Here is a 16271-nt window from a genome sequence, read left to right on the forward strand (position 1 = left end):
TATCCCACATCTCTTCCAATGTAATTGAAGTCAGGCGGTTAAGCCAAGTGGTTGGTGGGCCTTATGGCACCTTACTTGAGTAAGGGGGCCATTTTGCAAGACGGGGGGTATTTAATGTTGGGCCATGGTGAGAAGCCCGTTTTGTCAAAAAAAAAACAGTAGACAATTACTGTTGGGCCACTCCCAAAAAGGTTGGGGGTGTTGAACTGATCGGTGCTGGGATATTTAGGATAAATATCCATAAATTAATTATTATATATTTTTTCCTTATTTTTATATGTTTAGAATAACATTTTTAAAAGAAAATAATTTAACATATTTTTAAATATTTAAATTCATTATAATAATAAAAATTATTTTTATTTAATTAATTTAAAATTTGGCATTGAATAATAATTAGGATTTTTTATTACGTATATTTGATAAGAAAATGTTCAAGGGTAACTGTTATTTTTTAAAACAAATTTAAATTATTTATTTTATAATAGTAAAAAAAAAAGCATTAAAATAATTTTTAATATTAAAAAAAAGAAAATAATGAATATATATATATTTTAAATAATATTTTAATTATTAAATTATTTACTTCTAAAATTTTTAAATTAACTTTTTTTAGAAATTATTTTTTAAAATAGTTTTTGAATTATTAATATAATTTTTGTTTATTTATAATTTAAAAATAGAAAATAATATTTATTTTTTAATTATTTATAAAAAAGTTTTAAAAAATAATAAAAAAATTCAAAAATAATTAAATAAGGATAAATTTATGGGAGTTGGCATATGAAAGAGCGGAGGAATAGAGACAAAAATAAGTCAAGAGTAGTTGTATATATTACTATTCATAGCCTTGTAACCAATTATAGGCATCACTTATCAAGCCCAAGCCCACTTGGGCTTGGGCCCGTGATTTTTCCGACTTCCACAGACAAGTACAGTTACAGGGTCCCACCAGTATTAATTTCATACAGCAGTCCGCTATCAACTGCAGGTAACCTGATAATTGCTATCCATGTAAATCAGGTTTAACCCTAATATTATTACGTCGTATCCATGCTAAATCCATTTATTTTTAGGATAAATATCTATAAATTAATTATTTTATTTTATTTCCTTATTTTTATATGTTTAAAAATAATAATTTAAAATAAATAATTTGACATATTTGTAAATATTTAAATTCATTATAATAATAAAAGTTATTTTTCTATAATTAATTTAAAAATAGGCAATAAATAATAATTAGGATTTTTAATTAGGTTTATTTGGTAAGAAAATGTTCGAGGGTAACTGTTATTTTTTTATTTAATTTATTTTTTTATTTTTTTCTGTTAAAAAATAATTATTTTAAGAATTAAAAAACACAAAATAAATAAAACTGGAAGGAACGATTCCCCAAGTCTACGTTGAGACCAGCTGTAACCTTTATTTTACATCTGCCTCGTTTCTCATGCAAGATGTAGATCTAATTTATAGACTTACACTCAAGTAATTATTTTATTTTATATTCTTCCTAAAAAAAAATAGGCTCACACCCCAAGATCTATAAATTAATATTATAAATAAATAAATAAATAATTAATTAATTAATTAATTTGTGAAGTTACTAATTTGATCCCAATTAGGGAAGAAGAAGGGAATAAAGATTTGATCGAGGGTAGAAGGAGAATAAAGTTTCCTCTCTTATACAACGAGATTAAGTGATGTGATGCACATCTAACATACCTAAATGGAGAGGAAGGTGGCCATAATCGGAGCAGGCATCAGTGGCCTCCTAGCCTGCAAGTATACCCTCTCCAAGGGCTATACTCCGGTTGTTTTCGAGTCCCGGAGCAGCATCGGCGGAGTTTGGACCCAGACTTTCGAGACTACAAAGCTCCAAACACCCAGATCCGTCTACCAGTTCTCAGACTTCCCATGGCCATCTTCTGTACCAGAGTTTCCTAACCATTCCCAAGTACTAGATTATATTGTCTCTTATGCTACCCACTTCAACTTGCTCCCCCGCATCAAGTTTAACTCCGAAGTCCTCGGCATCGAGTATGGAGGCCCATCGGATGAAGAGGTGCAGGCATGGGACCTCTGGAGCGGTACCGGTGAGCCCTTCAACTCTAAAGGGAAATGGAGCATTACAGTGAAGGACACAAACAGCCTTTCAACTGAGGTATGCATATGATCATATAAAAAAGATAATATCATAGTCACATTGCTGATTTCCAGCCAGTTTGAGATTCATTATTGGTCGTTTCAAGTAATATAGAGGCGTCATATATGAGCAGGTTTACCAAGTGGGCTTTGTTATCCTATGTGTTGGACAATACAGCGACGTTCCAAAGATCCCAGAATTTCCAGCAGGCAAAGGCCCAGAAGCGTTCCGTGGAAAGGTGATACATTCAATGGAGTATGCAGCCATGGATTTCGAGAGAGCAGCTGAATTCATCAAAGGGAAAAGAACAACCGTGGTTGGATTCCAGAAATCTGCGCTGGACATCGCAATGGAGTGCTCAGCAGCAAATGGTAAGAGATAGGTTCAGATTCCCAGACTATTTTCATGTTAAACAAACAGAAAAAAAAAAAAAAAAAAACCCCGCATGTAGATTGAATAGAGAGGATTGAAAATTTTTGCAGGAGCGCTGAATCCATGCAGACTGTTATACAGGACCGAGCACTGGAACATCCCGGATTACTATCCATGGGGGGTGCCTCTAGCTTATCTGTATTTTAACCGCTTTGCGGAGCTTTTGGTTCACAAGCCTGGTGAAGGCTTCTTTCTGAGTCTCCTAGCTACCATTCTTTCACCTTTGGTACAACTCCATAGACTTACAAATATGTGCCTGAAATATAGAATTAATTCTCGGTTAATTAAGCTGTATATAATTAATTATTGTGTAATCTTTGGACAGAAATGGGGGTTCTCAAAGTTTGTGGAAACCTATGTAAATCAGAAGCTGTCCCTGGCAAAGTTTGGGATGGTACCGGAGCAAAGTTTTCACAAAGACATCAGTTCTTGTTTGGTATCATCAATGCCGGAGGAGTTCTATGATAGAGTTGAGAAGGGAAGCATCATTCTGAAGAAAGCTCCCAAGTTCAGCTTCTGCAAAGAAGGCATTGTGGTTGACGGTGAGGCTTCACCTCTGGAGTCGGATTTGGTCATATTGGCAACAGGGTTCAAGGGAGATGAGAAGCTCAAAGACATATTTGTGTCCCCTACCTTTCAGAACCACATCATTGGCTCCCCAAATGCATCAATCCCACTCTTCAGGTTAGCATGATTATCTGAATTCGTCTGAAATTTTCTGAATGGAAGTCCATACAAACTTGAAGTATCATTTGTACTTCAGATTTTAGAACAAGACTGTTTTCTATTGAAATGATTATAGAAATGTTTTGAAATCTGAAAAACAATTTTCTTAAAACAGAAAATTGTTTTTGAGGACCAGTCCAAGCTAGAGAGGGCCGGTGTTGACTTTTCGTACCCAAACAAAATGTCATAAAATAAGATTTAATTACAAAAAAAATGGAATTGAACTATGAACTGAAGGGACTTTCTTATTTGACTAGGCAATGCATTCATCCTCGTGTTCCACAACTAGCGGTGATTGGATTCTCAGAGAGTGGTTCAAACTTGTACACGTCGGAGATGAGGAGCCGGTGGCTGGCGGAGTTTCTCGACGGCACATTCAAGCTGCCAAGCATTAAGGAGATGGAGAAAGATGCAGAAAGATGGGACCAGTACCTGAAGCGATACTCAGAGAAGCACTACCGGAGATCATGCATAGGACCTCTTCATATATGGTACAATGATCAACTCTGCAAGGACATGGGGTGGAACCCTAAGAGGAAGAAGGGGTTTTTTGCTGAATTGTTTGAGCCTTATGGTCCCCTGGATTACCGTCCAATATCTTGAAGTTAGTGAACGTGAATCGTCCACCACTTCATATCTACTTCAATAATGTGGTTTAAGTACAAAATACTCCATGTTGAAGGAAAGAAAAAAAAATAATAATAATGGATGGTATTTTTCAAAGTTTTTAAAGGTGATGGCCTAAGGTGAGGCATTTTTGTGCCCATGAGGTGCGTAAGCCGAGACCCTCATTTTATAATTAATAAATATTTTATAATATATAAAAATTTAAAATAAAATAACATAAATTAAAAACATGAAAACAATCCATTATAATTATAAAAAAACCTTACTTGTTTCATACTTTCACGATAGAAAATAAAGGCAATCATATTAATAGTTCCGGACAACCATAACCAAGTCACAAAATATCAAATAGAGTTCAACACATATTGCTAGAACGTTTCAACTTAAATCATCATCTCTAATGGCATTAGTATCCTTATCCAATGTATCAATAGTTGGAAAGTTCCCACTATCAAACCTTCCCAACTCATCTAACTCCTCATCTTTATGAATTGGTGTTAAATTCAACTCATTTCCTTTGCCTTTGCCTCCACTTTTACCTAACATAAAGTATAAATTAGGTGTAAATATTATAAGTTCATTAATAAATTTTAAAAAATTTATTACTTAAAATTTTGAGTACTTACTTGCAAATTCATCATGTTTTCTTTTGTTGGAATGAGAAAAAACCATGTTGTCTGATCACACTTGAGTCTCTTAGTTTTGGGATGACATAATTCTAATGGCATCAACATTAAATAGTTCATTATCTTCAAGCCAACAAAGATCAAGCGGGAGGAGAAGATCTTCTTTTTCCGCAATCCACTCATCATCCGAATCAATCTCATCCACCAAAATCGAATTAACATTTTGTTTCCTTTGTAGACTTCGTTCTCTCAATCTAGTGTTGTACCTCACATACAATAGAGCATTTAACCTCTTATGTTCGAGTCTATTTCTCTTTTTGGTATGAATATACAAATAATAAAGAAACAAATTTATACATTAAAATTAAATTAAAGTTCTCTAACATTAGAATAAAAATGCATATACAAATATTTTTTTTAAAAATAGAAGTATTACCGATTCAAAAGTGCTCCAATTTCTCTCACATCTCGAAGCACTACAAGTGAGGCTAAAGACTCGAACAACAAACTTCTGCAACTTTGGTGTGGAACCCCCAAAACACATCCACCAACTCGTAGGACTTCTTAATATTTGAGAATCAATTGCAATTTGGCTTCCAAATTCACTCATTGCTTGGTCATATGAATCCAATTGAATGTTAGCTTTTAAACGTTCTTGGTAATCCAACATCTTATCCATGCATTCAAATAATTCGTTCCTCACCTCATCCACATTAGTGAACTTATTTTCATAACGCAATTGCGGATTAAGATAATAACTTGCTGCATGTAAATGCTGATGAAGTTGTGGAGTCCATCTTGTATTTATTTTTCTCCAAATTTGGCCATATTTCTTCTCCATGCCCCCACAATTAAATGCAATTTTCTCCTTGGCTGAGTCCATCAACTCATAAATATAACCCATGGCTGGTCTTTCCTCTGAATTAACCTCTCTTAAGATACTTACTAATGGAATAGTGGTCTTAATACAAAAAACAACATGAAGCCAAAAATTTGGATCAAACAATACTGTACTTCAAGCTTTTACACCTTCTACATTTTTGGCCCATATACTAGAACACCATTTTTCAGAGGAGAACATTGTTATAAGAGCTTGTTTTTGCTTATAAAGACTTTGGAAAATAAGAAATGCAATAGCAAACAGTGTAATTGCTGGACGAATAAGTTCATGATTTTTTGTAAATGTTTTTATCAAGCTAAGAACCCAAGTATGACCATATATGAACTTCACCACTTATCTAGCTCGTAAAAGTGTATTAACATGAACATTTAGCTTCCCAACATCCTCCAACATCAAATCTATGCAATAAGCACAAAGAGTCCACCACAATCTTCTCATCTTTTCCGTAAGCCTCATTATGGCATTCACATAATTTGATGTATTATCAGTAATAACTTATACAACATTCTCCTATCCAATTTCTTCAACCACCTCATCAAGATGTTTGAACATCAATTCTCCATTTTTTATTATATCAGATGCATCAATTGATTTCAAAAACCATGTGCCAACAAGACTATTCACCAAAAAAATTACAAGACATCTATTTTTTCCATCTGTCCAACTATATAACATAATTGAACATCCATATTGCATCCAAGCTTTTTTGTGTTCTTCCATCATGATATTTGTATCATTCACCTTTTATTTCAAAATCCATGTCCTCAATTCATGCATAGATGAAGGCTTAAACTCAGGCCCAAAATTTGCAATTGCATCAACCATAGAAACCCAATAAGGATCATTCATTATATTAAATAGGAAACCTTTTGATTATATAAACCGACCAATTTTTCTACACACTTCCTTCCTTTCTTCTAGCTTCCACTTAGAATTCAAAGTATTTTGTCTAGGTTGTGAAATGGTGAATTTATCCACGGGTCCCCTAGTTATAGGTTCTCCACTCCTATTTACACTCCCACTACCACTCTCACTACCATTACCACTCCCACTTTGCAATGTCCCCATTTTTTTTGGAGAAAACACTCTCATTTGGACCCACACCAATTTCTTAGAGCAATTAATTTCTTTTTTATTTTTGTTCCTTATAATTGCTCAATGCCTTTTGGCATTCCAATCTAACATCTTCACTAACCTTGGTACAAGGTTTCATACCATGATGAGTTCTGGCTAAGTGATGTTTGAGTCTATTCACATTTCCTGTGCATCTTTGATTACAAAACTTACATCGTATATACTTCTCCTCGGAGACTTCAATAACATATTTTCACACAAAATCTTTTTGTGAAACTTTCGAATCGGAGGAACTCATTCTAAAAAATAATAATAACAATAATAATTAAATTTCATTATATAATTGACCTTAAAAATAATTATAAAACATAATTGAAATATCAAATTAACAATTAAAAATTAATAATAAAGCATGGAATAGTAAAAAACCAGTGTTGGGTTCACTGTTTAGAAAAACACTGCTAGGTGCCTTATTTAAAAGATACTATTGGGTGCCTCTTTAAAACTTTAGTATTGTGCATTGTTTAAAAAATGGTGCAGTGCACCATTTAGCTTTATTGCACTGTGCATGCATAAATGTTGTTGCCAGGTGCAATAAATACTACTGGATGCAATAAAAGCTATTGTAGGGTGTAATAAAAGTTGTTGTTGGGATTTATTTGAGATTGTTGTGAGGAAAAAAAAAAATAAAGGTAAAGAACTAGATAAGGAAAATAGTGTCGTTGAAGCTATGAGAAGCTGGACACTGAAAAGAGTGAAAAACAAAGAGAGAGAATAGGAGATGATAAAAATGTGACTGTGTGAGACCAAGAGAGCGTGAGCGGCAGAAAGAAAATACCTATCTATTGAGAATCGAGATGAAAAAAATGTCGTTCTTCATGTTGTGTTGTCGCCGAAAGAGAACTTCCTTCGAGATGAAGTCATCAGAGTGAAAAAGAGGAATAACACTTCAATGTTTTTGCCCAAGAAGAAGTCGATATTCAGGTTGCCAAAGAAGAAGTTGATCTTCAAGTCGTCGAAAGTACGAACCATGAAGAGCTAGGGTTAGGGTTAGGTTTTTTCCCCAACTCATTCTCTTTGGTTCCTCTTCAGTCTTCAATGTGTTTGTAGGGTTATAAAGTCTTCAACGGTAAGTTGTTTATATTTTTTCTTATTAGCCACCTTAACAAACCAAAGGCTCACACTTTAGTGAGCAAGACGTGAAAGACGTATGTAGGGCGTGCCTTTGAAGCACTTCAGGCAAAAAGACTTTCACCTTTTGTGTTCAACGTTGTTGTGCCAACACCTTAAGGTGTTTTCTGGATGCCTCACCCTAGAACGTGCCTCAAGAGTGCCTTTCAAAACACGGGTATTTTTCAACATTAATTACATTAAGAAATATGAAGTGTGAGAATTGAAAGAAAGCTAAATGGAATAAAATTGAAAACAGAGTAAAACAGAGGTTTCTTGAACTTCTGAAGGACTTTATTCTTTGAAATTTCTTCTACTTTGTGAGAATTGATTCTACATATTTATATGTATTTGAAGTTAGTTATACCTTAAAATTAATTATCTAACAATACCAGAACTAATCATCTAGATACAGGTTTTCTAACTAAGTTGGTTTAGTTACAACTGTACATGGCTTAACATCCACCCTTAAACTTGAAGGCCTAGCTAGAACGATGAGTTTGCTTCGTAGATTGAGAAATTGTTGAACAGGTAAGGCTTTGGTATGAACATCAGCAATCTAGTCACAAGAAGGAATGTGTTGAACCACCAAAGTCTTATTGAGAACCTTTTTCCCAAACAAAATGACAATCTAGTTCAATATGCTTAACTTGAGAATGAAAAATAGGATTGGCAACAAGAAAGGTGGTCACAGAACAGAATAGGAGAAGAAGAAGGTGAGATAGAGAGCTCATGAAGAAGATGTTTGAATCACTGAAGTTCAAAAACAACATTTGCTAAGACCCTTGATTACTACTCAAAAACCACATATTTTAGATACTAACTTTCATGTGTTTTACACCTTTTGAGTAGTAATTATGCCTAATTTGCCCAAGTAATACATTACTACCCTTGCAAGTGATACTAATGGTTTTTGTTGAGTTTTGGAGATATTTTAAGGTGATTTTTGAAGCATGGAGTGACAAATGGAAAATGAATGGAGGAGGGTACATAATGTGGTCATGAGGAAGAAGAAATGCACTTGAACCAAGCTTTGAAGCTTAATTGAAGGTGGTGGAGATGGATTAAACATGAAGAAATGAGAGAAGTTGTAAAGAGGAGCCGGAATAGCATAATTGTCGGTTTCGCATGACCATGCGAAATTTTCGCACAGTCATGCGAAACGCTCCAGAAGAACGAAAAGGAAGCTGTTGCATTCTCCACTTCGCACCATCATGCGAAATTGCTAGGGCTCGTGCGAAAATTCATTTCCTCCAGCTTCCTTGATGAAGAAGCATCCGGAAGACCTCTAGAATGTTGCCAAGTGTCATTTTTACCTTGGCCTATAAATAGAAACGGGATTAACTCATTGAAAAACTTTTGATACATTTTCTAATTGTAGTACTTTTCATTCTTCTTCTCTCTATATAATTCTCCATTTTCCTTCAGTTTCTCTTATTTTCTCGGTAGCCAAACATGTCTTGTGAGATCAAATCTCCAAGCATGAGTGACTAAATCACGTTTTTCTCGGAGGAAGGAGGATCTAAAGGCGAGATCTATGGTGAATTAGAGAATTGAGCCCGAATTGTAAAGGTAATTAGATCCAATTGATTGATTAATTGAAATTTGGGGATTTTTCTCTTCAAATTGTCTTGAATGATTACTACAATGCAAGCTAGGTAGATTCATCAAATTCTTAATGCTAGATTTGATGAAATTGAATAGTTGCATTGTGTGAATCATTGGAAGATAGTTTAAGATGAATTGAATTTATGATTCAAATTGATCTCTTGGATTAGATTACCTAATTTTAAGAGAAATTAGATCTAGATCTAAAGCTAAATCAAAAATCGGTTTAGATGAAAATTTAGGTTTTCAATCTAACTTGATGAAAATTAGATCTCAACACCTATTCACCATGGAAATTGCTCTTTAGAAAATCCTAACTCCGAGAATCTCACATCTTATAAATTTTCTTCTCTTTTACACTTCATTTTCAATTCAATTTGAATACATTGCTATCTTGAGAATTTATCATGCAATTTCAAGTAACTTTCACTTGATCACCATCATTTCTTATCATCTCGTTCAAGCCTTAATTATCGAGAATAATCCATCCTTGTGGACGATACCTAAATACCACTATACTACGGTAGTTTGTACTAAAACCATTTTTGATCGGGTACAAATTGCTATAGAATAGTGAATTAGGTTATAAATTTTGTTTTGATCCAATAAACGACAAAAATCTGAGCGATCAACCCTTTACTCAGTTTCAGTGTTAGAACGAGACACAACCTTCTGCTTACTAGAGCTCCAAAAGACTAAATTAGAGCCAAAAAATATACAATGACCACTTGTACTTCGACGATCATCACTGCAACTAGCCCAATCAGTATTAGCATAGCAGTAAGTTGAAGATTAAGAGAAGAATGAAAGTAAAGACCAAAGGAAGTAGTGCCCTTGAGACATCACAGTAACCGTTTATCAACTTGCCAATGAAGATCAGTTGGTGATTGCATGAATTAGCAAAGTTTGTTGACAAAAAAAAAATATCAGGTCTTGTAATGGTACAATATTGTAGGGCTTCAACAATGTTGCGATATTGAGAAGGGTCAGCCAAGAGAGAACCATCAAAGACAAATAAAGTGTGAGAGCTAGTCATTGGTATAACAATAGGTTTACAATCTACAAGACCAGCACGAGTTAACAAGTCCTGAATATATTTGGTTTGGGAAAGATGAAGAGAAGATTTTTGCCAACATACTTCAACACCCAATAAGTAATTCAGAATAGCAAAGTCTTTGAGAGCAAACTAAGAGAGTAAGGAAGAAACCACTTGGTGTACCAACACAGAATTATAACTAGTAACAATAATGTTATCAACATAGATGAGAATAATGATCATGTTAGTCCATTTCCAAAAGAGAAATATAGAGGAATCAAATAAAGAACAAAAGAAACCCTAGACAAGTAATGAGTTCTTCAATTTTGTGAACCATGCTCGAGGAGCTTACTTAACAACAGGACAAAAGGTTTCAAAATAATCAATACCATATGTTTGATTAAAACCCTTTGTAACTAAGCGGGCTTTAAAACGATCAACTGAGCCATCAACTTTGAGTTTCAATTTGTATATCCATTTACAAACAATAATGCATTTATTAACGGGTTTAGGAACTAATGACCATGTGGAATTGGTGAGAAGAGCAACATACTTGGTCTTCATAGCAACTTGCCACTCATGATGCAACATGGCTTCTTTGAAAGAAGAGGGTTCATGAACAGTAGTTTGGACAACAAGGTTGAATATTTTTTGGGGTTTAAAAATACCATTTTGGCTACAAGTAACAATAGTTCGGTTTGGAAGTAAAGGAATATCAACATTGTAAGTTGGAGAAAATGATTGTGGTAAAGTAGGAGAAGAAGATGGATTAGATGGGACTAGTAGGAAATCCGACGGAATGGAAATAGGAACAAAATCAGTAGGAACAGTAATTGAAGAAGAAATATTAGGTTGAGGATTATTAAGATTCCTTGAAGATTGTGTAGGAATAGAGAGAATACTAGAATCAAGAAGTGTTGAAGAAGAATTGGATGATGATACTGGTTGAGAAGATAAAGACCTTGTTAAAAATGGAAATCGAGTTTCATCAAATACAACATAGCAGGAAGCATATATCTAAGAGGAAGCCATATCCAAACAGATAATTCCCTTGTGCTTAACACTATAGCCTAGAAAACAGCAAACAACAGATCTATTTGCCATCTTGTGAGAAGCATAAGGGTGGATATAAGGGAAACACAAGCACCCAAAACTTTGAAAAGATGTATAGTCAGGTAAACAATTATAAAGAACTCCATAAGGAGAATTTTGTGAAAAAACAACAAAGGGAAGCCGATTTATGAGAAAAATGGCAGTTTGAAATGCAAATAACCAATATTTGAGAGGCATATCAAATAGGATTAACAAAAAAAATACCAATTTCCACAACATGACGATTCTTCTATTCAACTCTTCCTTTTCGCTAAGGAGTATAAGGACAAGAGACTTGATGAAGAAGACCATTTATAGCTAAATAATTCTGAAAAGCCTGAAACTCACTCCCTCATTAGACTAAAAACATTGAACTTTAGTATCAAACTGTCTTTCAACCATGGCTTGAAAACGTTGGAACATAAGTAATGCTTCATTTTTAGTTTCTAAAATATACAACCATGAGAATCTGCTAAAATCATCAACTAGCAAGAGGAAATATCGAGCACCATTAACATAAACTATAGGAGTTGCACCCCAAAGATTAGCATGGATGGGATCAAATGGTTTTATTGCTCTAGAAGTGGACATTTCAAATGGAAAACGATGGCTTTTAGCCGACTGGCAAGACTCACAAACAGAGTTATTATTGTCATGTTTCAAAGGTATTTTACAAAAAGATAAGATTTTGTAAACAACATCAAAAGAAGGATGACTAAGTCTATTATGCCAAAGCCTCAAAGAACCAACATCTGAAGTACTACTAGTAGAATAAAAGGCTAGTGGATGACCAACATCTCTTGTTGTAGCATAAAGTTTATAGAGACTCTTCTCAATTTTTTCCTTGAAGAAGAACAAGTCTCATTTTCTGATCCTTCACCATAAAATGACAAGGATGAAATTCAATAAAGGTGCCATTGTCTGAGCAAAATCGTTGCACACTAACCAAGTTGGTTGTAATAGAGGGAACATGCAAGACATCATTGAAAACCAAAGAACCACTTGAAGAGGCAAGATAAAATTTACCAATATTTGCAATAGATAAACCCTTACCATCTCTAACAATTACTTTGTCACCACCACTAAATGGATTATGGATTGTTAAATTGTTAAGATCGGATGTGAGATGATGTGTAGCTCCTGTATCAAGAAATCAAGAAGTGTCTCCCATTGTTGCAGAAGTTGCAGTCATAGCCTGAGGATTATTAGAAGTGGAATGCTTAAAATCTTTTGGCTATTAATCAGAGTTAAATCGATACCAGCATTGTAAAGCAATGTGTCTGAACTTAGAACAAATTTGACACTGAGGCTTGAAAGTTCCAAATGAGTTACCAATATTGTTTATGGTCCGTTCAGCAGCAGAATTCTTTGTTTTAAAATTTTGATTGTTAGAATGATGGAAGGTACCACAAAAAAAGTGATCATTTCCTGAGATCTGTCTAGTATTTGGACAAAAATTAAAATTATAGGTTTTCTTCCTATTATTTTGTTGCTAAAACAAAGCAACATTTGCTTGGATCAGAGTATGTTCTTCTACAAATCTTTGGGGTTCAAGACGTCGTTCAAAAACCATGAGGTGAATTTGCAATTCTTCAATAAAGATTGGTTTAGCTTGTGAAGTAATGATCACTACAAAAGGATTGTACTCAAGGCCTAATCCACCTAGAATTATCATAATTTGATCTTGCTCTGACACTAGTTCTCCAACAACAATTAGATTGTCACAAATATTACGTATTCATAGCATATAGTCAAGCATGCTTAAGCCACATTTGCGTATAGTTTGAAGATCTAAACGAAGCTCCATTATATGAGCTTGAGAAGCAAAAGTGAAACTATGTCGAAAAGATTCCCAAATTTCATGAGTTGTATTGTAACTCATGATATGAGTCATCATCGGTTCGGTGAGTGAGGATTAAATCCAACTCATCACCAATCGATTTTGACACTGCCAAGTGATGTATTTTGGATTTACAACTAGATATTTGATTGTTGTGGAAAAGGTAGAATTTGGATCAGATAGAAAATGTGGTGGACATGGTCAGGTTCCATCAAGAATATCATCAAACTTGCTTACAGTGACCACATTAAGCATTTGATTGCGCCAAATGAGGAAGTTATTGTGATCGAGTTTGATTATGAGAGATTGACCGAGTGATGGAAATGATTGATTCATCATCTGAGAAGTATTTTGTCCCATGATTAGACCAAATCCAACGATTGGAATTTCTCTAGAATCTTGCAGTGGAGTCACATTGGTTGAGTGATCTTTCATTGTTACAGGCTCCGATACCATGTAAGAATTAAAGGAAAGCTTAATGGAATAAAATTGAAAAGAGAGTGAAACAGAGGTTTCTTGAACTTTTGAAAGACTTTATTCTCTGAGATTTCTTCTACTTTGTGAGAAGTGATTGTACATATTTATATGTATTTGAAATTAGTTATACCTTATAACTAATTATCTAACAATACCAGAACTAATCATCAAGATACAAGTTTTCTAACTAATTTGGTTTAGTTACAACCGTACATGGCTTAACATGAAGAGATTTGATTATTAATTTGTTCTTAGCATTGTGAAGGAGATGAAAAGAAGATCTTCTTGAAGGGTTTGAGTTATCCATTAGCTAAAATTATGGATGACCTACGAACTGCAAAGACCACATGGGATGTAGTTTTAGTGATTTCCTTATATGGAGTTTGGTAACTGTTTTTTAAAACAGTTGTTAAGAATAATTTTTTAAAGTAGTATTTTGTAAAACAATTTCTATTTGGAACTTGAAATATGTTTAACTTATTTTTTATATTTTAAAATAATTATTATATGTAGGACTTTATTTTAATCATTCTTTGTGTTTGTATAGTTACTTTCTAAAATAATTCTCAAAGAATAACTGAAAACAACTAATAGATATTTTCTTAAAACACATTTTTTGTTTTTAAGAACAGAATGTATGATTTTTAGAGATGACATGTTAGCTGTTAAGAACAATGAGTTATTAAATTTAAAGATTGAAGGTGACTCAAAAATAGTTATAGATAGTTATAACAAAAAGAGTGACATCTTTAGTTCTAGTATGTTGTTAATGGAAAATATTGGAAAGATAACACAAAACTTTGTCATCATATTTATGAAGAAGCAAGTAGAATAGCATATTGTTTAACCAATCTTTCACTTGGATGTCAGATTTTCCTAGACATGTTATAAAGTTTGACTTTAAAGATTATTGTTTTAAATCGAATATGTAGATACTTTGTCATATAGTTTTTTTTCTATAAAAAAAATAAAAATAAAAATAAAACCAAAAAAATAAGTGATCGCCTGTGTTTTTCCGCCCTATTTTTCAACCAAAAAAATTCGTTGCACGCGATCCTCACAAAAAATAAGCGATTTTTCAGGAAAAAACTCCATTTTTCAAAAAAATATTTTTCTTTTTTTAAATTAATCATTTCTAATTAAAATATTTATCTTTTGTTTTGAAAAAATCGTTGATTTTTACCAACTTTTTTTTTTAAAAAAAAACACCATTTAAAAAAATATATATGTTTATCCTTTTTTTGTTTTTAAATTATTCCTTTCTAATTTATCTTTTTATTTTAAATTTATATTATCCTTTTATTTTTATATTATGATTTTATTTTTAACTACTTTCCATATTTATCTCATTAATCTTATTTTAAAAAATCACTATCACTTCAATTTCAAATATTTTTATATTTATCCTTTTAATTTTATTTAATTTTAAATGTTTCTTATTTTAAAATATTTAAAATATAATTTTATTCAAAAATTGTTGAAATATAAAAGCAATTAATGAGGTTCTAATATTTTATAAATTAATTTGATAAGATAAATTTTTAATAATTTTAATTATTTAAATAAATTAATGTTAATAGAAAAAATTTCATTACACATTTGTAATAAAATTTTAGAAACTAAATCTCAAATAAATTATTTTATGTAAATCAATTTAATTTTTTATTTAAAATGTAATCAAATATGTTTTAATAAAAGTTGTTTTTAATTTTTAAAATAAATAAATATAAATATATTAAAGGAATTTAAACTTTTTTTTTTAAATAATAAGTATTATATTTAATCATATTTATGTTACTTACATTTATAAAATAAATTTAATATATATATTCTTTCTCATTTTATCATTTTTTAAAAGTTTTTTAAACATATTCATGAATTTTTTTTAAAAATTGTTCGATCGATATTTTTAAAAAAAAATATCCAATAATATTTTTAATATATCTGTAAAATTTAAATATCAATATATTCGTATTTACCCATATTTTAAAGATAGATTATAATTACACAAGTCTAATTATGTTATAAAATGACCCTAATAAAAAATAACATAAATAATTTTGATTTGATTTAGTCCAGCACAACATATGACACATACTTTTACATTCATTAATAAAGTTCTGAATTCAAGTGACGAACTTTTTTTTTCCTCTTATTTGAACCAGAAAAAAATATATATATAGGGGATTTGATCTGGCGTGAGCTGTAACTCTTGTTTTATCCTTCACTGGTCTCTCATCCAAATTTGACTATCTCATATACATTCTTTAAGATATCACACCACCCTTCAAGAAGATTATACAAATATATTATCTGATACAAAATCTTAAAGATATTGTATTAAAACTTAAGGATGATATATTAAGGGAACCACTCTCGAGGAGAGAGATAATTGAAGAAAAAAGTATCATTAATGATAGATCTGTCTTGATGTGATATCGAGATGAATTTGATTTATATGATGTGGTTAAAATATTAATGTACATCATAAATATATAATTTATATTATTATTAAT

The 16271-nt window shown here is 32.2% G+C and overlaps 1 protein-coding gene across 1 annotated transcript; it reads left to right on the forward strand.

The window, feature by feature from the left end:
- Nucleotides 1-1666: 1666 nt before the first annotated feature.
- Nucleotides 1667-3917, forward strand: LOC117911493 (probable flavin-containing monooxygenase 1). Its single transcript, XM_034825892.1, has 5 exons — nucleotides 1667-2164; nucleotides 2280-2517; nucleotides 2629-2804; nucleotides 2904-3262; nucleotides 3562-3917. Exons 1-5 carry the CDS (start codon nucleotides 1730-1732, stop codon nucleotides 3905-3907), a joined length of 1554 nt encoding a protein of 517 aa, XP_034681783.1. The 5' UTR covers nucleotides 1667-1729; the 3' UTR covers nucleotides 3908-3917.
- The last annotated feature ends 12354 nt before the right edge of the window (nucleotides 3918-16271 follow it).

This window comes from Vitis riparia, chromosome 3, assembly GCF_004353265.1.
Source record: "Vitis riparia cultivar Riparia Gloire de Montpellier isolate 1030 chromosome 3, EGFV_Vit.rip_1.0, whole genome shotgun sequence".
NCBI lineage: Eukaryota > Viridiplantae > Streptophyta > Magnoliopsida > Vitales > Vitaceae > Vitis > Vitis riparia.

Excerpts from the sequence above, each read along its gene's own strand:
- LOC117911493 (XM_034825892.1), top strand. The coding sequence starts at position 1,730 with ATGGAGAGGAAGGTGGCCATAATCGGAGCAGGCATCAGTGGCCTCCTA. Across the intron at positions 2,805-2,903 it reads CTACCATTCTTTCACCTTTG|AAATGGGGGTTCTCAAAGTT; the intron begins GTACAACTCCAT and ends ATCTTTGGACAG. Across the intron at positions 3,263-3,561 it reads GCATCAATCCCACTCTTCAG|GCAATGCATTCATCCTCGTG; the intron begins GTTAGCATGATT and ends TTATTTGACTAG.